This window comes from Dendrobates tinctorius, unplaced genomic scaffold, assembly GCF_039654945.1.
Source record: "Dendrobates tinctorius isolate UK_male_01 unplaced genomic scaffold, ASM3965494v1 ptg000245l, whole genome shotgun sequence".
Classification (NCBI taxonomy): domain Eukaryota; kingdom Metazoa; phylum Chordata; class Amphibia; order Anura; family Dendrobatidae; genus Dendrobates; species Dendrobates tinctorius.
This window is the reverse complement of record NW_027361912.1, coordinates 6604350-6626569: the sequence shown is the minus strand read 5'-3', so window position 1 is coordinate 6626569 and position 22220 is coordinate 6604350. Positions and strand designations below refer to the sequence as shown.

At 48.4% G+C, this 22220-nt stretch overlaps 2 protein-coding genes across 2 annotated transcripts in view; one reads left to right on the top strand and one right to left on the bottom strand.

Annotated features, from left to right (window-relative positions):
• The window catches only part of LOC141060795 (uncharacterized), a 219324-nt gene extending 202862 nt beyond the window's left edge, over positions 1 to 16462 (bottom strand). Inside the window, exon 1 of the transcript XR_012222762.1 lies at positions 15961 to 16462. The gene's annotated coding sequence lies outside the window, so the exon portion shown is untranslated. The remainder of the gene's footprint in view (positions 1 to 15960) is intronic.
• Positions 14610 to 21878, top strand: NEFM (neurofilament medium chain). Its single transcript, XM_073557150.1, has 3 exons — positions 14610 to 15720; positions 16458 to 16582; positions 19652 to 21878. Exons 1-3 carry the CDS (start codon positions 14683 to 14685, stop codon positions 21318 to 21320), a joined length of 2832 nt encoding a protein of 943 aa, XP_073413251.1. The 5' UTR covers positions 14610 to 14682; the 3' UTR covers positions 21321 to 21878.
• Positions 21879 to 22220: the final 342 nt, after the last annotated feature.

Sequence of the window (22220 nt, the reverse complement as noted above, 5' to 3'; positions counted from 1 at the left end):
ACCTTGGAACTTTCCAAAATAAAAAAAGTTCACCCAGTGCAATTTAAAACTGTCAGATCATGACACTATAAAGGAACAGCATTGTTAGCAAGTAAGGGAATGGCTCCAAGGTTCATTGAAAGGAAAAGCATAGAACGAGGATGCGTGAACACAATCATTGACCACCACCATCTTGCTTCCTAGGGGCACAAGTTCATAGCTGTTAGTATATGGGGAGCCTTCATCTGAACAGCTGGGGTAAACTTTGAGCACTGTAAAGAGAACCTGTCACCAGGTTTTCCCCATATAAAGAGGGGCCACCATAAAGCTCTCTATTACAGAATTCTAGAATGCTGTAAAAAAAAAAGTCCGCAATGTACTACATACTAGTATACTAGAATCCCAAAAAAGACTTTTTATTATACCTGATGGGTGTTTCTGGTCTTGATCCAGCGCCTCCTATCTTCCTTAAATCGCAGTCCTCCTTCCCTACTTCGTCATCCATACAGTGCCCCCCAACAATGCTCCTGCACAGGTGCACTTATCTCTCCCTTGCTGAGTGCAGACAAAAGTACTATAATGCACATGCGCCGGCTTTACTTCTGGGACTTCATTGGCATTTTCTAGCTCATGCGCTCTACAATACTTTTGTCCCCCCTCGGCAGGGCAGAGAAAAGTGCACCTGAACAGCAGTGTGATTGGGGGACACTGTGTTTATGACATAGGAAGTGAGTCACTTAGTACTGTGGTACTGTGGGTGCTAACCAGGTCTCCAGAACAAGGGCACCCTAGTCTATCCCTGTACCCCGGATCACGCCTTGTTATGCTCCTTTATAAACCCTTATCTGTCCCCTCTCTCATCCAAGAAAGAGCAAAACCGAAGTCTATAGGAACACAATAACCAGACAAACAAGGGAAGACAGACAGGGATAAATGACAATACCAAACATACAAAATACTCACACCAAACAGCAGGGGAGTTAATCGAAGGAGAAAACAAATAGGAGAGGATGAGGTTGTGCACACAAACAAAACTTCAAGCAACAATCTCCTGAACAAATCTCCAAAAGCCAATTCCAACCACAAACTACACCTCCAACTCCAAATCAGGCAGCAAAAACTAACACTGGCAATTCCTAAGTGCCACAGCAGAGCAATTATCTAAAGCAGAAGGGAGTGGCAAACACAGAACAGCAGAGACAATCCAGGAAGGAAAGCTCCAGAAGCTCCAATTTGAACAGATTAACCCTTGCACTACCAGCAAGAAAAAAACCTGCACTATTTAATACAGTAAGACGGTGAAGTACTTCTAAACACTGAAGGAGTTCATGAAATTAGACTCCGCGATCTTCTGCCCCCTCTCTGTTGTGATATTCCTGTGACAACGTGTCATTCACAGGAAACAGGGAAGGAGGATGGCGAAATATTGAAAATAGGAGTCATCGGATCAAGACCAGAGTCGCCCATCGGACCGGATCGTGTCATCTCTTGGTATAATAAAAAGTATTTTTTGGGATCTGTAGAGTGGACTGGGGGAGTATTTTTACAGCATTCCAGAATGCCAAAAAAAAGAGGCCTTAATGGTAACGATGCTATTTTACTTGAGGAAAACCTGGTGACAGGTTCCCTTTAACCGATTCATGCCCAATACTGTACACATTTGGGCTTTTTAGGAAATATTTGGACAAACAAATGGTTCAGGTTCAATCATAATTACATTATTTCATTATTTTACTATTGGCAGAAAGATGCCATAAAAAGAGGTGAGTCACACGATGAGCTGTCTACGGTGAGCACCGGCGTCACAAGTGATTTTTCAATCCAGAAGCTTTTTAGCAGAGCTCATCTGTATAATGCCTCCTGTATATTCATGGACTGCAGAATATATCCCAGACACCCGACCACAGCCATAGAGGCATCAAGGTAAGGAACCGATGCGGTAATCTCGGAGACACTGTCATCTAGAAAGCTTTTATAATCAGCAGCTAAGGGATTAGAAAGATAAAACCAGGAAAATGTCACATTGACTGGCTTATAAGCTAACAGCAGAAGATGGAGAGTGTGGTCATTAGCTTGTGCGTCTTCACCACCAACTTATATTAAATGTGTATATGATAAATCTCATGTTTTTTAGGCTCTTTCTGGGCCTAGGAGTCCAGTGGGCGGTCCTAATCAGTGATTGACAGTTGTTTTTAGTGATGAGCGAACATGCTGGGATAAGGTGTTATCTGAGCATGCTTGGGTGCTAACCGAGTGTCTTCGGCGTGCTCGACAAATTTGTTTGAGTCCCCGCGGCTGCATGTCTCTCAGATGATAGACAGCCGCAACATATGCAGGGATTAGCTGTTTGTTAGGCAATCCCTGCTGTGGAACAGCTTTGAGACATGCAGGCGCAGGGACTCGAACATATTTTTCGAGCACGTCGAAGACACTCAATTAGAACCTGAGCATGCCCAGATAACACCTTATCCCAGCATGTTAGCTCATCCCTATTATTTTTGTATCCACACTTATGCAAAGGCATGTTTTTTTTATCATTCACTCAGAAGGACCGCCCACTGGACTCCTAAGTATTTCAATTCCTAAAATCCTGTCACTCCTTGGGGTAATGTAAAAACTTGAGGGAGTAAACTATCATGTAACAGTTGCTACATTTTTGCTCTTAAATATGAGCAGTATATGAAGTACCCTGTTGTTCAGAACCCCCAGCATTAAGGTGGTATCATCTCTAGTAAAGTGCTGATATGCTCTATAGCGCCACCTCAGTAGGAATAAAGAATTACAGCGTTATCACTAAAATCAACTGACAAGTTATGTCTGACCATTTGGCTAAAAAAATGAAGTCTCAGAATATCAAATCTCCGTCTATGAACTAAGTGGGTCACAAACCTTTCAGAAAAGTGGGCCCCAAACGCTCACGTGTACCTAAAATACCGTAGCAGGTACTCTCTGGTGTTCACACTGCGGTAACACAATCACCGCTGCAGCCAGTCGACCAGATGGCATGAACCACTGAGCTCAGTGCTTGGCTGCAGCGGTGATGAGTGCAGTTGACATAACATCACTGATGCAGAACACAAACAGCGAGACCAATGGTGGGGAGCCGGCGCTGGACCCCGGGGAGCGCGAGTACGTGCTCGGTTTTGCATTTTAATAGAATTTTGGGGTCCAGGTTTTTTTTAGGGAAAACCCCAGTAAGTCTACTGTACCTACTTATCACGAAGCTACACAAACGGCATAGAAAAACTACGCTAATGCAGTAGCGTGCCCCGGCCGTAAATGCTAATGGCTGACCTGTAAGAGAAGCTTATAAAACCTCAGCTAAAATCAAGCACACAAGTATAATGTCTCTGCAGACGTAGAGGTTAGATGAAGTGATGCTTCCTGGACGGGACACCTAGAAAGATCAGTATGCCTACCGTCAGTCTTACATGGCTGCTAACATAGAACACTAGAACATAAACGTTTTATAACGTAAAATCGTGTTTTAGGCAAAGTCTACGTAAAATGTGGTGGAATACTCGTGCTATGGAACGCTATGTCATGGATTGGGACAAGTGAAGGGTTACCATGAGCTTTTCCTGGGTCACCAGATGTCAAAGACAGTTCTGAGCATCACTGTATGTTCATCACCCAAGATCATTTTAGGTTGCATAAAGGAGGCTGTGTGACACCAGTGTACTGAGTGAGTGCACATGGGTGAGGTTCAAAACAACACATGACTGCTTGACACCAGTGTACTGAGTGACTGCTCATGGGTGAGGTTCAAAACAACACATGACTTCATGACACCGGTGTACTGAGTGACTGCTCATGGATGAGGGTACAGAAGAACACATGACTTCATGACACCGGTGTACTGGTTGACTCCACATGGGTGAGGTTCAAAACAACACATGACTGCATGACACTGGTGTACTGGGTAACTGCACATGGGTGGGGGTACAGAAGAGCACATGGCTTCATGACACCGGTGTACTGAGTGACTGCACATGGGTGGGGGTACAGAAGAGCACATGGCTTCATGACACCGGTGTACTGGGTGACTGCACACGGGTGGGGGTACAGAAGAACACATGGCTTCATGACACCGGTGTACTGGGTGACTGCACATGGGTGGGGGTACAGAAGAACATATGGCTTCATGACACCGGTGTACTGGGTAACTGCACATGGGTGGGGGTACAGAAGAACACATGGCTTCACGACACTGGTGTACTGAGTGACTGCACATGGGTGGGGGTACAGAAGAACACATGGCTTCATGAAACAGGGGTACTGGGTGACTGCACATGGGTGGGGGTACAGAAGAGCACATGGCTTCATGACACTGATGTACTGAGTGACTGCACATGGGTGGGGGTACAAAAGAACACATGGCTTAATGACACCGGTGTACTGAGTGACTGCACATGGGTGGGGGTACAGAAGAACACATGGCTTCATGACATCGGTGTACTGGGTGACTGCACACAGGTGGGGGACAGAAGAACACATGGCTTCATGACACCGGTGTACTGGGTGACTGCACATTGGTGGGGGACAGAAGAACACATGGCTTCATGACACCGGTGTACTGGGTGACTGCACACGGGTGGGGGTACAGAAGAGCACATGGCTTCATGACACCGGTGTACTGGGTAACTGCACATGGGTGGGGGTACAGAAGAACACATGGCTTCACGACACTGGTGTACTGAGTGACTGCACATGGGTGGGGGTACAGAAGAACACATGGCTTCATGAAACAGGGGTACTGGGTGACTGCACATGGGTGGGGGTACAGAAGAACACATGGCTTCACGACACTGGTGTACTGAGTGACTGCACATGGGTGGGGGTACAGAAGAACACATGGCTTCATGAAACAGGGGTACTGGGTGACTGCACATGGGTGGGGGTACAGAAGAACACATGGCTTCATGACACTGATGTACTGAGTGACTGCACATGGGTGGGGGTACAGAAGAACACATGGCTTAATGACACCGGTGTACTGAGTGACTGCACATGGGTGGGGGTACAGAAGAACACATGGCTTCATGACATCGGTGTACTGGGTGACTGCACACAGGTGGGGGACAGAAGAACACATGGCTTCATGACACCGGTGTACCGAGTGACTGCACACGGGTGGGGGACAGAAGAACACAAGGCTTCACGACACCGGTGTACTGAGCGACTGCACATGGGTGGTGTACAGAAGAACACATGGCTTCATGACACCGGTGTCCTGAGTGATTGCACATGGGTGGGGGTACAGAAGAGCACATGGCTTCACGACACCGGTGTACTGGGTGACTGCATATGGGTTGGGGTACAGAAGAACACATGGCTTCATGACACCGGTGTACTGGGTGACTGCACATGGGTGGGGGTACAGAAGAACACATGGCTTCATGACACTGATGTACTGAGTGACTGCACATGGGTGGGGGTACAGAAGAACACATGGCTTCATGACACCGGTGTACTGGGTGACCGCACATGGGTGGGGGACAGAAGAACATATGGCTTCATGACACCGGTGTACCGAGTGACTGCACACGGGTGGGGGACAGAAGAACACAAGGCTCCACGACACCGGTGTACTGAGCGACTGCACATGGGTGGGGTACAGAAGAACACATGGCTTCATGACACCGGTGTACCGAGTGACTGCACATGGGTGGGGGACAGAAGAACACAAGGCTTCACGACACCGGTGTACTGAGCGACTGCACATTGGTGGGGTACAGAAGAACACATGGCTTCATGACACCGGTGTCCTGAGTGATTGCACATGGGTGGGGGTACAGAAGAACACATGGCTTCATGACACTGGTGTACTGGGTAACTGCACATGGGTGGGGGTACAGAAGAACACATGGCTTCATGAAACAGGGGTACTGGGTGACTGCACATGGGTGGGGGACAGAAGAACACATGGCTTCATGACACTGATGTACTGAGTGACTGCACATGGGTGGGGGTACAGAAGAACACATGGCTTAATGACACCGGTGTACTGAGTGACTGCACATGGGTGGGGGTACAGAAGAACACATGGCTTCATGACATCGGTGTACCGAGTGACTGCACACGGGCGGGGGACAGAAGAACACAAGGCTTCACGACACCGGTGACCTGGGTGACTGCACATGGGTGGGGGACAGAAGAACATATGGCTTCATGACACCGGTGTACCGAGTGACTGCACATGGGTGGGGGACAGAAGAACACAAGGCTTCACGACACCGGTGTACTGAGCGTCTGCACATGGGTGGGGTACAGAAGAACACATGGCTTCATGACACCGGTGTCCTGAGTGATTGCACACGGGTGGGGTACAGAAGAACACATGGCTTCATGACACCGGTGTACTGGGTGACTGCACATGGGTGGGGGTACAGAAGAACACATGGCTTCATGACACCGGTGTACTGGGTGACTGCACATGGGTGGGGTACAGAAGAACACATGGCTTCATGACACCAGTGTACTGAGTGACTGCACATGGGTGGGGGTACAGAAGAACACATGGCTTCATGACACCAGTGTACTGGGTGACTGCATATGGGTGGGGGTACAGAAGAGCACATGGTTTCATGACACCAGTGTACTGAGTGACTGCACATGGGTGGGGGTACAGAAGAACACATGGCTTCATGACACCAGTGTACTGAGTGACTGCACATGGGTGGGGGTACAGAAGAACACATGGCTTAATGACACCGGTGTACTGAGTGACTGCACATGGGTGGGGGTACAGAAGAACACATGGCTTCATGACATCGGTGTACCGAGTGACTGCACACGGGCGGGGGACAGAAGAACACAAGGCTTCACGACACCGGTGACCTGGGTGACTGCACATGGGTGGGGGACAGAAGAACATATGGCTTCATGACACCGGTGTACCGAGTGACTGCACATGGGTGGGGGACAGAAGAACACAAGGCTTCACGACACCGGTGTACTGAGCGTCTGCACATGGGTGGGGTACAGAAGAACACATGGCTTCATGACACCGGTGTCCTGAGTGATTGCACACGGGTGGGGTACAGAAGAACACATGGCTTCATGACACCGGTGTACTGGGTGACTGCACATGGGTGGGGGTACAGAAGAACACATGGCTTCATGACATCGGTGTACTGGGTGACTGCACATGGGTGGGGTACAGAAGAACACATGGCTTCATGACATCGGTGTACCGAGTGACTGCACACGGGCGGGGGACAGAAGAACACAAGGCTTCACGACACCGGTGACCTGGGTGACTGCACATGGGTGGGGGACAGAAGAACATATGGCTTCATGACACCGGTGTACCGAGTGACTGCACATGGGTGGGGGACAGAAGAACACAAGGCTTCACGACACCGGTGTACTGAGCGTCTGCACATGGGTGGGGTACAGAAGAACACATGGCTTCATGACACCGGTGTCCTGAGTGATTGCACACGGGTGGGGTACAGAAGAACACATGGCTTCATGACACCGGTGTACTGGGTGACTGCACATGGGTGGGGGTACAGAAGAACACATGGCTTCATGACACCGGTGTACTGGGTGACTGCACATGGGTGGGGTACAGAAGAACACATGGCTTCATGACACCAGTGTACTGAGTGACTGCACATGGGTGGGGGTACAGAAGAACACATGGCTTCATGACACCAGTGTACTGGGTGACTGCATATGGGTGGGGGTACAGAAGAGCACATGGTTTCATGACACCAGTGTACTGAGTGACTGCACATGGGTGGGGGTACAGAAGAACACATGGCTTCATGACACCAGTGTACTGAGTGACTGCACATGGGTGGGGGTACAGAAGAACACATGGCTTCATGACACCGGTGTACTGGGTGACTGCACATGGGTGGGGGTACAGAAGAGCACATGGTTTCATGACACCGGTGTACTGGGTGACTGCACATGGGTGGGGGTACAGAAGAACACATGGCTTAATGACACCGGTGTACTGGGTGACTGCACACGGGTGGGGGGTACAGAAGAACACATGGCTTCATGACACCAGTGTACTGGGTGACTGCACACGGGTGGGGGACAGAAGAACACATGGCTTCATGACACTGATGTACTGAGTGACTTTCACATGGGTGGGGGTACAGAAGAGCATATGGCTTCATGACACCAGTGTACTGGGTGACTGCACACGGGTGGGGGACAGAAGAACACATGGCTTCATGACACCGGTGTACCGAGTGACTGCACACGGGTGGGGGACAGAAGAACACATGGCTTCATGACACCAGTGTACTGGGTGACTGCACACGGGTGGGGGACAGAAGAACATATGGCTTCATGACACCAGTGTACCGAGTGACTGCACACGGGTGGGGGACAGAAGAACATATGGCTTCATGACACCGGTGTACCGAGTGACTGCACACGGGTGGGGGACAGAAGAACATATGGCTTCATGACACTGATGTACTGAGTGACTTTCACATGGGTGGGGGTACAGAAGAGCATATGGCTTCATGACACCAGTGTACTGGGTGACTGCACACGGGTGGGGGACAGAAGAACATATGGCTTCATGACACCAGTGTACCGAGTGACTGCACACGGGTGGGGGACAGAAGAACACATGGCTTCATGACACTGATGTACTGAGTGACTTTCACACGGGTGGGGGACAGAAGAACACATGGCTTCATGACACCAGTGTACTGGGTGACTGCACACGGGTGGGGGACAGAAGAACATATGGCTTCATGACACCAGTGTACCGAGTGACTGCACACGGGTGGGGGACAGAAGAACACATGGCTTCATGACACCGGTGTACCGAGTGACTGCACACGGGTGGGGGACAGAAGAACACATGGCTTCATGACACCAGTGTACTGGGTGACTGCACACAGGTGGGGGACAGAAGAACATATGGCTTCATGACACCAGTGTACCGAGTGACTGCACACGGGTGGGGGACAGAAGAACACATGGCTTCATGACACCGGTGTACCGAGTGACTGCACACGGGTGGGGGACAGAAGAACATATGGCTTCATGACACCAGTGTACTGGGTGACTGCACACGGGTGGGGGACAGAAGAACATATGGCTTCATGACACCAGTGTACTGGGTGACTGCACACGGGTGGGGGACAGAAGAACATATGGCTTCATGACACCGGTGTACCGAGTGACTGCACACGGGTGGGGGACAGAAGAACAAAGGCTTCACGACAACGGTGTACTGAGTGACTGCACATGGGTGGGGGGACAGAAGAACACATGGCTTCACGACACAGGTCTACTGAGTGACTGCACATGGGTGGGGGACAGAAGAACACATGGCTTCACGACACCGGTGTACTGAGTGACTGCACATGGGTGGGGGTACAGAAGAGCACATGGCTTCATGACACCGGTGTACTGGGTGACTGCACATGGGTGGGGGTACAGAAGAGCATATGGATTCATGACACCGGTGTACTGAGTGACTGCACATGGGAGGGGGACAGAAGAGCACATGGCTTCATGACACCGGTGTACTGAGTGACTGCACATGGGTGGGGGTACAGAAGAGCACATGGCTTCATGACACCGGTGTACTGGTTGACTGCACATGGGTGGGGGTACAGAAGAGCATATGGATTCATGACACCGGTGTCCTGAGTGATTGCACATGGGTGGGGGTACAGAAGAACACATGGCTTCATGAAACAGGGGTACTGAGTGACTGCACATGGGTGGGGGTACAGAAGAGCACATGGCTTCACGACACCGGTGTACTGAGTAACTGCACACAGGTGGGGGACAGAAGAACACATGGCTTCATGACACCGGTGTACTGAATGACTGCACATGGGTGGGGGACAGAAGAACACATGGCTTCACGACACCGGTGTACTGGGTGAGTGCACATGGGTGGGGGTACAGAAGAACACATGGCTTCATGACATCGGTGTACCGAGTGACTGCACACGGGCGGGGGACAGAAGAACACAAGGCTTCACGACACCGGTGACCTGGGTGACTGCACATGGGTGGGGGACAGAAGAACATATGGCTTCATGACACCGGTGTACCGAGTGACTGCACATGGGTGGGGGACAGAAGAACACAAGGCTTCACGACACCGGTGTACTGAGCGTCTGCACATGGGTGGGGGTACAGAAGAACACATGGCTTCATGACACCGGTGTACTGGGTGACTGCACATGGGTGGGGGTACAGAAGAGCACATGGCTTCACGACACCGGTGTCCTGAGTGATTGCACACGGGTGGGGGACAGAAGAACACATGGCTTCATGACACCGGTGTCCTGAGTGATTGCACATGGGTGGGGGTACAGAAGAGCACATGGCTTCACGACACCGGTGTACTGGGTGACTGCACATGGGTTGGGGTACAGAAGAACACATGGTTTCATGACACCGGTGTACTGGGTGACTGCACATGGGTGGGGGACAGAAGAACACATGGCTTCATGACACTGGTGTACTGGGTAACTGCACATGGGTGGGGGTACAGAAGAACACATGGCTTCATGACACTGATGTACTGAGTGACTGCACATGGGTGGGGGTACAGAAGAACACATGGCTTAATGACACCGGTGTACTGAGTGACAGCACACGGGTGGGGGTACAGAAGAACACATGGCTTAATGACACCGGTGTACTGAGTGACTGCACATGGGTGGGGGACAGAAGAAGACATGGCTTCACGACACCGGTGTACTGGGTGATTGCACATGGGTGACGGTATAGAAGAACTCATGGCTTCATGACACCGGTGTCCTGAGTGATTGCACATGGGTGGGGGTGCAGAAAAGCACATGGCTTCATGACACCGGTGTCCTGAGTGACTGCACATGGGTGGGGGTACAGAAGAACACATGGCTTCATGACACCGGTGTACCGAGTGACTGCACACGGGTGGGGGACAGAAGAACACAAGGCTTCACGACACCGGTGTACTGAGTGACTGCACATGGGTGGGGTACAGAAGAACACATGGCTTCATGACACCGGTGTCCTGAGTGATTGCACATGGGTGGGGGTACAGAAGAACACATGGCTTCATGACACCGGTGTACTGGGTGACTGCACATGGGTGGGGGTACAGAAGAGCACATGGCTTCACAACACCGGTGTCCTGAGTGATTGCACACGGGTGGGGGACAGAAGAACACATGGCTTCATGACACCGGTGTCCTGAGTGATTGCACATGGGTTGGGGTACAGAAGAACACATGGCTTCATGACACCAGTGTACTGAGTGACTGCACACGGGTGGGGGACAGAAGAACACATGGCTTCATGACACCGGTGTACTGAGTGACTGCACATGGGTGGGGGTACAGAAGAACACATGGCTTCATGACACCGGTGTCCTGAGTGATTGTACATGGGTGGGGGTACAGAAGAACACATGGCTTCATGACACCGGTGTACTGGGTGACTGCACATGGGTGGGGATACAGAAGAACACATGGCTTCATGACACCGGTGTCCTGAGTGATTGCACACGGGTGGGGTACAGAAGAACACATGGCTTCATGACACCGGTGTACTGGGTGACTGCACATGGGTGGGGGTACAGAAGAGCACATGGCTTCACGACACCGGTGTACTGAGTGACTGCACATGGGTGGGGGTACAGAAGAGCACATGGCTTCATGACACCGGTGTACTGGGTAACTGCACATGGGTGGGGGTACAGAAGAGCACATGGCTTCATGACACCGGTGTACTGGGTGACTGCACATGGGTGGGGGTACAGAAGAGCACATGGCTTCATGACACCGGTGTACTGGGTAACTGCACATGGGTGGGGGTACAGAAGAACACATGGCTTCACGACACCGGTGTACCGAGTGACTGAACATGGGTGGGGATACAGAAGAACACATGGCTTCATGACACCGGTGTCCTGAGTGATTGCACACGGGTGGGGTACAGAAGAACACATGGCTTCATGACACCGGTGTACTGAGTGACTGCACATGGGTGGGGGTACAGAAGAGCACATGGCTTCATGACACCGGTGTACTGGGTAACTGCACATGGGTGGGGGTACAGAAGAACACATGGCTTCATGACACCGGTGTACTGAGTGACTGCACATGGGTGGGGGTACAGAAGAGCACATGGTTTCATGACACCGGTGTACTGGGTGACTGCACATGGGTGGGGGTACAGAAGAACACATGGCTTCATGACACCAGTGTACTGAGTGATTGCACATGGGTGGGGGTACAGAAGAACACATGGCTTCATGACACCGGTGTACTGGGTGACTGCATATGGGTGGGGGTACAGAAGAGCACATGGTTTCATGACACCAGTGTACTGAGTGACTGCACATGGGTGGGGGTACAGAAGAACACATGGCTTCATGACACCAGTGTACTGAGTGACTGCACATGGGTGGGGGTACAGAAGAACACATGGCTTCATGACACCGGTGTACTGGGTGACTGCACATGGGTGGGGGTACAGAAGAGCACATGGTTTCATGACACCGGTGTACTGGGTGACTGCACATGGGTGGGGGTACAGAAGAACACATGGCTTAATGACACCGGTGTACTGGGTGACTGCACACGGGTGGGGGGTACAGAAGAACACATGGCTTCACGACACCGGTGTAGTGAGTGACTGCACATGGGTGGGGGTACAGAAGAGCACATGGCTTCATGACACTGATGTACTGGGTGACTGCACATGGGTGGGGGTACAGAAGAACACATGGCTTCATGACACCAGTGTACTGGGTGACTGCACACGGGTGGGGGACAGAAGAACACATGGCTTCATGACACCGGTGTACCGAGTGACTGCACACGGGTGGGGGACAGAAGAACACATGGCTTCATGACACCAGTGTACTGGGTGACTGCACACGGGTGGGGGACAGAAGAACATATGGCTTCATGACACCAGTGTACTGGGTGACTGCACACGGGTGGGGGACAGAAGAACATATGGCTTCATGACACCGGTGTACCGAGTGACTGCACACGGGTGGGGGACAGAAGAACAAAGGCTTCACGACAACGGTGTACTGAGTGACTGCACATGGGTGGGGGGACAGAAGAACACATGGCTTCACGACACAGGTCTACTGAGTGACTGCACATGGGTGGGGGTACAGAAGAGCACATGGCTTCATGACACCGGTGTACTGGGTGACTGCACATGGGTGGGGGTACAGAAGAGCATATGGATTCATGACACCGGTGTACTGAGTGACTGCACATGGGTGGGGGACAGAAGAGCACATGGCTTCATGACACCGGTGTACTGAGTGACTGCACATGGGTGGGGGTACAGAAGAGCACATGGCTTCATGACACCGGTGTACTGGTTGACTGCACATGGGTGGGGGTACAGAAGAGCATATGGATTCATGACACCGGTGTCCTGAGTGATTGCACATGGGTGGGGGTACAGAAGAACACATGGCTTCATGAAACAGGGGTACTGAGTGACTGCACATGGGTGGGGGTACAGAAGAGCACATGGCTTCACGACACCGGTGTACTGAGTAACTGCACACAGGTGGGGGACAGAAGAACACATGGCTTCATGACACCGGTGTACTGAGTGACTGCACATGGGTGGGGGACAGAAGAACACATGGCTTCACGACACCGGTGTACTGGGTGAGTGCACATGGGTGGGGGTACAGAAGAACACATGGCTTCATGACACCGGTGTACTGGGTGACTGCACACAGGTGGGGGACAGAAGAACACATGGCTTCATGACACCAAAGTACTGGGTGACTGCACATGGGTGGGGGTACAGAAGAGCATATGGCTTCATGACACCGGTGTACTGGGTGAGTGCACACGGGTGGGGGTACAGAAGAACACATGGCTTCATGACACCAAAGTACTGGGTGACTGCACATGGGTGGGGGTACAGAAGAGCACATGGCTTCATGACACCGTGTACTGGGTGACTGCACATGGGTGGGGGTACAGAAGAGCACATGGCTTCATGACTCCGGCGTACTGGGTGAGTGCACACGGGTGGGGGTACAGAAGAATCTCTGGTCAGGACCTCCACGGCTTATTTTAGGAATATCTGTGAATGTGCTGCAGTAGTTTCAGATCAATAGCTGCCATGTGTAACAGATTGTACTGATGGATCCCTGCAATGCACAGACAATGCAGTTTTCAGGAGCTGCTGTCCGTGGTGCTGATCCCTGTCATTGACTATGGCACAGGCAGCATGCACACTGTCATATTGTCATATTGTGTCTGAATCACACAGTGCAGTAGGGACAGACAGGAATTGCAGATTTACTTACAGAAATATATGGAATATTCATCTGCTCGTATGCAATGTGCAAATAAAAGTGTATGACCGCTAAACGTTTAACGGCCCGGATTGTGCAAGGAAATGGCGCCCCTATGACGTGTAATTGCAATTCTTAGGTTTCCTCTGGTAGGGAAAGGCTGGATTGAAGATTTCTTCCTCTGAGCACCTTCCAGAACAGCTCTCTGCTGCACACTGGAAGGGGGGAGGGGTAGGCAGCCCATTAAGCCAAGGAAAGCTCGCCCCACGTGTAGGGCAAGAAGCACCACTCCCATCCTACAGCAGATCAATCAGGGAGCGGAGAGCCGCTTCCTGCCGTGTTAGCTGATCTACCCTGGATATATAAAGAGCAGGCGAGAGCAAATCCTGCGCTGTGAGCCACACACACACACTAGAAAGTCTTCCAGCATGAGCTACTCTCTGGAAACATTAGGTAGCCCCTCTTATAGGAGGATGGCAGAGATCAGGACCAGCTATACAAGGACAAGCAGCTCCCCGTCCAGTGGTTTCAGGTCTCAAAGCTGGTCCAGAAGCACCCCTAGCACCATCTCCTCCTCCTATAAGAGAAGCAATCTAGCAGCGCCCAGAGGGTTCAGCTCCACTGACAGTTTGGACCTTAGTCAGTCATCCGGCTACAATGGAGACTTCAAGCAAGTACGATCAAGCGAAAAGGAGCAACTACAAGGACTCAACGATCGCTTTGCTGGTTACATCGAAAAAGTCCACTACCTGGAGCAACAGAACAAGGAAATTGAAGCAGAAATTCAGGCCCTAAGGCAAAAGCAGAGTGGATACAGCCAGTTGGGTGACATCTACGAACAAGAGCTGAGGGAATTGAGGTCTAACTTGGAACATGTCAACCATGACAAGGCGCAGATTCTTTTAGACTCTGAACACCTTGAGGAAGACCTCCAGAGGCTGAAAGACAGGTACGAAGAAGAGGTCAGGATTAGGGACGACGCAGAGGCCACTATCAGGGTGATGAAGAAGGACATTGATGACACGTCCTTGATAAAGGTGGAGTTGGACAAGAAGGTCCAATCCTTGCAAGAAGAGATTGCCTTCCTCAAAAACAACCATGAAGAAGAAGTCAGTGAGCTGCTAGCCCAAATCCAGGCCTCCCACATCACTGTTGAGAGAAAGGACTTCCAGAAGACAGATTTGGCCTCTGCCTTGAGGGAAATCCGATCTCAGCTAGAAGGGCACTCCAACAACAACATGGTCCAGACAGAGGAGGTCTTTAAAAATAGGTATGCCAAGCTAACAGAAGCTGCAGAACAGAACAAAGAAGCGATCAGATCTGCCAAAGAGGAGCTAGCCGAATACAGAAGGCAACTACACAGCAAAACGGTAGAGCTGGAGTCAGTCAAAGGAACCAAAGAGTCACTGGAGAGGCAGCTGAATGACATCGAGGAGAGACACAACAATGACTTGACCAGTTACCAGGTAAGTGAAACCATTTACTAGAAAATGGGGATTGGGGCTATAGAAAGGAGCTGTCCATGGTGCTCGATAGCGTTAGAAGTGATCACTTTGGTGATGTCTATGGTGGTGGCCCATATTAATATTTACAGCACGTTACTAGAGTTAGCTGGATCTGCCAATGACCTGCACACAAATGTCTCAAGTATATGAACCTCTGCTGTAACATTGTAATCTCCAGGTATTAAGGTAACAACCACTCACCTTGTAGCCATCAGATGCATAGATCCCTCCAGAGTCCTGGGTGGGATTTCCTATGGGTGTGTCCAATGTGGTGAGGGTGACATAGCTTTTGCGATGGGTTTGCAAGTTCTGCAGTAACACGTGTAGGGGGTGTGGTGCAGTTAGTGTGATTCCTTGTTGGGGGGGAGTGTGACGCAGTGTGGCTGCTGCTTATGGAGGGTGTGGTGCAATGACAATGCATGTCTGTGAGAATGGGGTGGGGGTGTGGAGCGTATGTATCCTAGTGGGACAGAATAAATAAGTGCCCTATTTAGTTTTTGCTGCAGTGAGTTTGTGCAATTAGGCGTCTAATGCAGGAGGTGGGGCTCCGTGCGTGGTGCAATATGACAGTGCCTGGGTATACAGCTGCTGCAATGTGACAGCAGGATGAGATAAATGTCACTGTAGGTCGTAGGACAGATCAGCGCAAAATAATCCTCTCCCGAGTCTTAATTCCATGGGTTTTCTTCCTCCTATAGGAAACCATCCAACAGCTGGACAATGAGCTGCGAGGAACTAAATGGGAGATGTCCCGTCACCTGAGAGAATACCAAGATCTTCTCAATGTCAAAATGGCTCTGGATATAGAAATTGCTGCATACAGGTACAAGGGCAGAGCCAGCAGAATATTAATAGCACTGCAGAGACTGCAGCCAGCAGCAGCAGGATGAGAAAACTTTCACATCCAAGAGAGTGGGAGGGAAATTGGAAGCAATGACATCCAATCATACAGTGTGCAATGGGGATATTGCAAGAAAGTCCGAAAAATATATGTTCAATACACCAGTATCATCATAACATGACATAGAGTTAATGCTAGAAACTCTGAAACACATGAGCTCAATAAACCAGTAACATATGAGCCCAATAAACCAGTAATATCCCAGTATTAGCATAGCATAAAATAAGAATATAGCACAAAAGTCCGAAAAATATGAGCCCAACACTCCAGTATCATCAAAGCATGCAATAAAGATCTAGCAACAGCCTGAAAAAATAGAAAAATATGAACCCAACGCACTAGTATCATCACATCATGAAATAGGGTTAATGCTATAAACATATGAGCTCAATAAATAACATATGAGCCCAATAAACCAGTAATATCCCAGTATTAGCATAGCATGCAAAAAGGATATAGCACAAAAGTCTGAAAAATATGAACCCAACACACCAGTATCATCACAGCATGAAATAAGGTTAATGCTATAAACTCTGAAACATATGAGCTCAATAAATAAGTAATATCCCAGTATTAGCATACCATGGAAAAAGGAGATAGCACAAAAGTCTGAAAAATATGAGCCCAACACACCAATATCATCATAGTATGAAATAGGGTTAATGCTAGAAACTCTGAAACATATGCGCTCAATAACCCAGTAACATATGAGTCCAACAGACCATTAATGTCACAGTATTAGCATAGCATGCAATAAGGATCTAGGAAGAAAGTCTGAAAAATAGAAAAATATTAACCCAACACACCAGTATCATCACATCATGAAATAGGGTTAATGCTAGAAACTGAAACATATGAGCGCAATAAAACAGTAACATATGAGCGCGATAAACCAGTAATATCCCAGTATTAGCATAGCATGCAATAAGGATCTAGCAAGAAAGTCTGAAAAATAGAAAAATATGAACAAAAAAACAGTATCATCACATCATGAAATAGGGTTAATGCTAGAAACTCTGAAACACATGAGCTCAATAAACCAGTAACATATGAGCCCAATAAATCAGCAATGTCCCAGTATTAGCATAGCATGCAATAATGATATAGCAAGAAAGTCTGAAAAATAGAAAAATATGAGCCCAATATACCAGTATCATCACATCATTAAATAGGGTTAATGCTAGAAACTCTGAAACACATGAGCTCAATAAACCAGTAACATTTGAACCCAATAAACCAGTAATGTCCCAGTATTAGCATAGCATGCAATAAGGATATAACAAGAAAGTCTGAAAAATAGAAAAATATGAGCCCAACACTCCAGTATCATCACAGCATGAAATAGGGTTAACGCTAGAAACTCTGAAACATATGATCCCAATAAACCAGTAACATATGAGCCCAATATACCAATAATGTCCCAGTATTAGCATAGCATGCAATAAGGATTTGGCAAAAAAATCCAAAAAATGGAAAAATCTGAGCCCAATACACCAGTGTCATCACAGCATGAAATAGGGATAATGCTAGAAAATTTGAAAAATATGATCCCAATGCACCAACATTATCCCAGATGCCAAGTTCTTGCCACAAGATCAAATGTTCCAAAATAAACATAATACCAGTTTTCCAACAAATTAAGGTACCTATATTTTTGAGAAAATGGAGGTAAAAAGTTTCAACACCTTCTTTTAGGGGGTAGACAGAATTAGCATGGGGACACAAAATACTATAAAAACTAATTCTTAGACAGCGCAAACTTGGAGTAGACAGTCTTAAAATTGCAGTGGTTCATGTATTTTGATAAATAAATCTAATTTTTAGATTGTCCAGTCTAAATTTACACCCTCCATTTTTCTTTTACCCACACCCATGGAGGCCATGCCCCTAAAAAAAAGTCATAAAAAGTGTCTGAAACACATCAGAAATATGGCACAAGTCATGAAAGATAATTTTTGGGGGCACAAAGTATGCCAAAATTCTGACACATTTAGCTCGATATGTCCCCCCAATGTGTTATCTGTGACTTATCTACACTCTTTAGTCAGTTAATGACAGACTCAGCTCTGCTACGTCTGTAGAAGTCATTTTTATTGGTTTATGTTAAGGGAAATAAATAGTAAGTGTTGAAAGTCCATTAATCTCATGGCATGTCTAGTTTTTAAAGAGGAACTGTCACCAGGTTAAAAGTAGCAATTTTTTGCTCTTATTTTATTCCCACTGCTACCCTGAGTTATTTGCATTTTTTTTGTAATCCACCATATGGTTCCAGAGATATCGGCCGATTGATTTAGTGATAAGTTATATGCTCTTTATGAAGTGGGCGTGGCTAACAAGGTAAGAATGCTGAGCAGCCTAAAGACACGCCCCTGAGGATCCTGTAAGCCGCTCCACCTCATAAAGATCCTAAAAATTAGCACTTTATAAAAAGTTCAATATCTCCGGAAAGGAATGTATTACTTTTATAAACCCTTTACAGTATTTAAGGGTTACGGACCATTTTAGAAAAAGATAGTGACAGTGGAATACATTTACTAATCCCAAACAATTCTAACCTTAGCCTACACAGTCTTAAAATGCAGGAAACATTACAGAGGCTTTCACAGGAGGATAAAATTGGCGCATATCTAGACACTTTTGTCTAACTTTACACCACCTCTTGGTTGACTTTTCACTACACATTGCCTCATTTTAAGACATGCCTCTTCTCTAGGTTATTCCACTTTCCACTCAAAGCCACACCCCCTTGTCAAATAAAGGACAAACAATAATTTACAAGACCTCTAAATTAGCCTGGAAGTGCAATAGAGGTGTGTCAATGCACTCTGTCTTCAAAGCTCAAATTCTCAGCACTGGCACAAAGGATCGCTGCAAAAATGGGTACCATTTTTATTGTTGTACTAGGTCCTATACAGCCATATTAGATTGAGTAGTAAACTCCTCTTTCCCTTTAAGTAGTATTCTTAAAAAAATCATTTCTTTGCTCCACAGGAAACTCCTTGAGGGAGAAGAAACCCGCTTCTGCTCATTCTCCAGCCTCCCTTCAGGTCCATCAGCTCCACATAGACAGGGACCTGTTACAGTAACCTCCAGAGTACACCAAACTCGAGCTGAGCCTCCCAGGGTCAAAGTGCAGCACAAGTTTGTGGAGGAGATCATTGAAGAAACCAAAGTGGAAGATGAAAGGTCAGATATGGAGGCAGCATTGGCTGCAATGGCAGAAGAGTTTGCATCAGGGCTTATGGAGGGAGAAGAGGAAGAGGCAGAAGAAGGTGAGGAGGAAAAAGAAGAGGAGGAGGAGGAGATAGAAGATGAGGTTGAAGAGGAGATTGTAGCTGCTGTAGAGTCTACTGTACAGGCAGCAGCTCCTGGGGAGGAGGAAGAGGGAGAGGAAAAAGAAGAAGAAGCAGAGGAAGAAGAAGGGGAAAAGGGGGATGAAGAAGCAGAGGAGGAGGGAGAAAAGGGTGAGGAGGAAGAGGAAGGAGATAAGGCAGAAGAAGAGGTAGAAGAAGAGGGGGAAAAAGAGGAAGGTGAAGAGGAAGGAGAGACAGTAGAAGAGGAAGCAGAACAGGAGGAAGAAGTGAAAGCAGAGGAAGGAGAAGAGGAGGGGGAAGGAGAAGGAGGAGAAGAAGAGGAGGGAAAGACAGAAGAGGAAGGTGAGAAGGAAGAAGAAGAGGGAGAGAAAGAGGGAGAAGAGGAAGGAGAAAAAGAGGGAGAGGAGGGAGAAGAGGAAGGAGCAGAAGAAGCAGAGGTAGAAGGTGGAGAGGGTGAAGCAGAAGAAGAAGCTGGAAAAGAAGAAGGAGAAGAGGGTGACACAGAGGAGGCAGAAGGTGAGCAGGAGGCAGAAGGGGCAGAAGAAGAGGCTACTGAGGAGACACAAGAGGAAGAAGTAGTAGAGGAACCTTTTGTGGAGACTAAGGTTGTAAGGGTAAAAGCAGCAGTGCAGAAGGCAGAAGTAGAAGAGACAAAAAAAGAAGCAGAGGAGAAGGAGGGTGGTGATGATGAAGAAGAGAAGGGAGAGGAAGTAGAAGAAAAGGCGGGAGAAGAGGAAGAAGAGGGAGCAGCAGATGAAAGCTCAGAGCAGCAAGAGGAGAAAGCAGGAACAGATGAGGAGAAAGAAGAGGGAGAGGAAGGAGAAACCAAAGAAGAGGAAGAAACTGGGGAAGATAAAGCTGAGGAAGAATCTGGAGAGGATAAAGAGGCTGAAACAGAGGAGGGAAAGGCAGAGTCTCCTGAAGAAAGTGTGGAGAAGACCATCCCTGCATCTAAGGCAGCTTCTGTTGGAACAGAAAAAGAGGAAGACAAAGAAGAAGCAGCAGAAGAAGATAGCAGTCCCAGGGATGACGGGAAGGAAGATACTGCAGTAAATGGAGATGTACAGGAAGAGAGTGAGGACAAAGGTGTAGTCACCAATGGTCTCGATGACAGCCCCTCAGAGGACAAAGACAGCACCAAGAGCCAGCAAACCGTTGTCATCACCAAAAAGATTGAGACCACAACCAGCGAAGGTGAAGATGGAACCAAATACATTACCAAGTCTGTCACAGTCACCCAGAAGGTGGAAGAACATGAAGAAACTGTCCAGGAGAAATCCGTGTCCACGAAGAAGGTGGAAAAAGTCACTTCACGTGCAGTTAAAGAAGGTGCTGACAATAAGTGAAAACATAGTGGCAGCACTTCTTCCAGCAAAGCAGCAGGACTGAAAAGCCATAAGATAAACTGCATGTAAAGTGACAGCTTCTAATGGGCTTCTAGCAGGAGGGGGTTCTCTCGTGGGGTGGGAGCTCCAGATACTGTATTATTACCTGTGCAATACTCGGGGGCGGGGAAATGCATGCAAGCTAGAGATGTGTCCCTCCCACACAACTTGGGGAATTCACTAAAAAAAAAAATACAATTTACTGCATGATTTGTCAAAGAAAGAACAGAGATGAGGGTTTCCTAAGTTGTCGTGGGTCCGGGTACAGATTGCAGATCCTTGAGAGTCCTGAGACAAAAATATGCAAAAGAACCAACTGAGCCAAAAAAAAAAGAGGGAGGGAGGGGACCGTGAAACGGATGTTTTCTCGCCTTAATAAAAGAAACCTATAATTATGTTTACCTCACTGGTGCAATTAATAGACCGCAGGTCATGAGAGAACCTGAACGAGTTTAACACCACTTGCTGTCAGTTTATGTCAAAGCAAAAACCTTGCTCAATAAAAGGTCATATTGGAAATCCTTGACGTGTGTCTTATTGAGACTGGAATTGCAAAAATTACTGCCATTTAAAGGAATTGTCCTCTCGATCTATAGTTTAACATATGAGTCAGGGACGTGATTTGGGGGCACTTACTAATATATACTGTAAGTATTACAGGTTTCCCTCCCATATGTGTTAGTTCTAGTCTTCCCCTCAAACTGCACCGTTCTCCTGTTCTTAGGAGGACAACTAAAGGAGGAACATGTGACCAGACACACCCACGCACCTCCTCCAATTGAAAAACAGCTTTTCCCTGTACGGTGTTTTTCAATTGGAGGAAGCTAGTGGGCGGGTCAGGTCACATGCTCCTCCATCGGT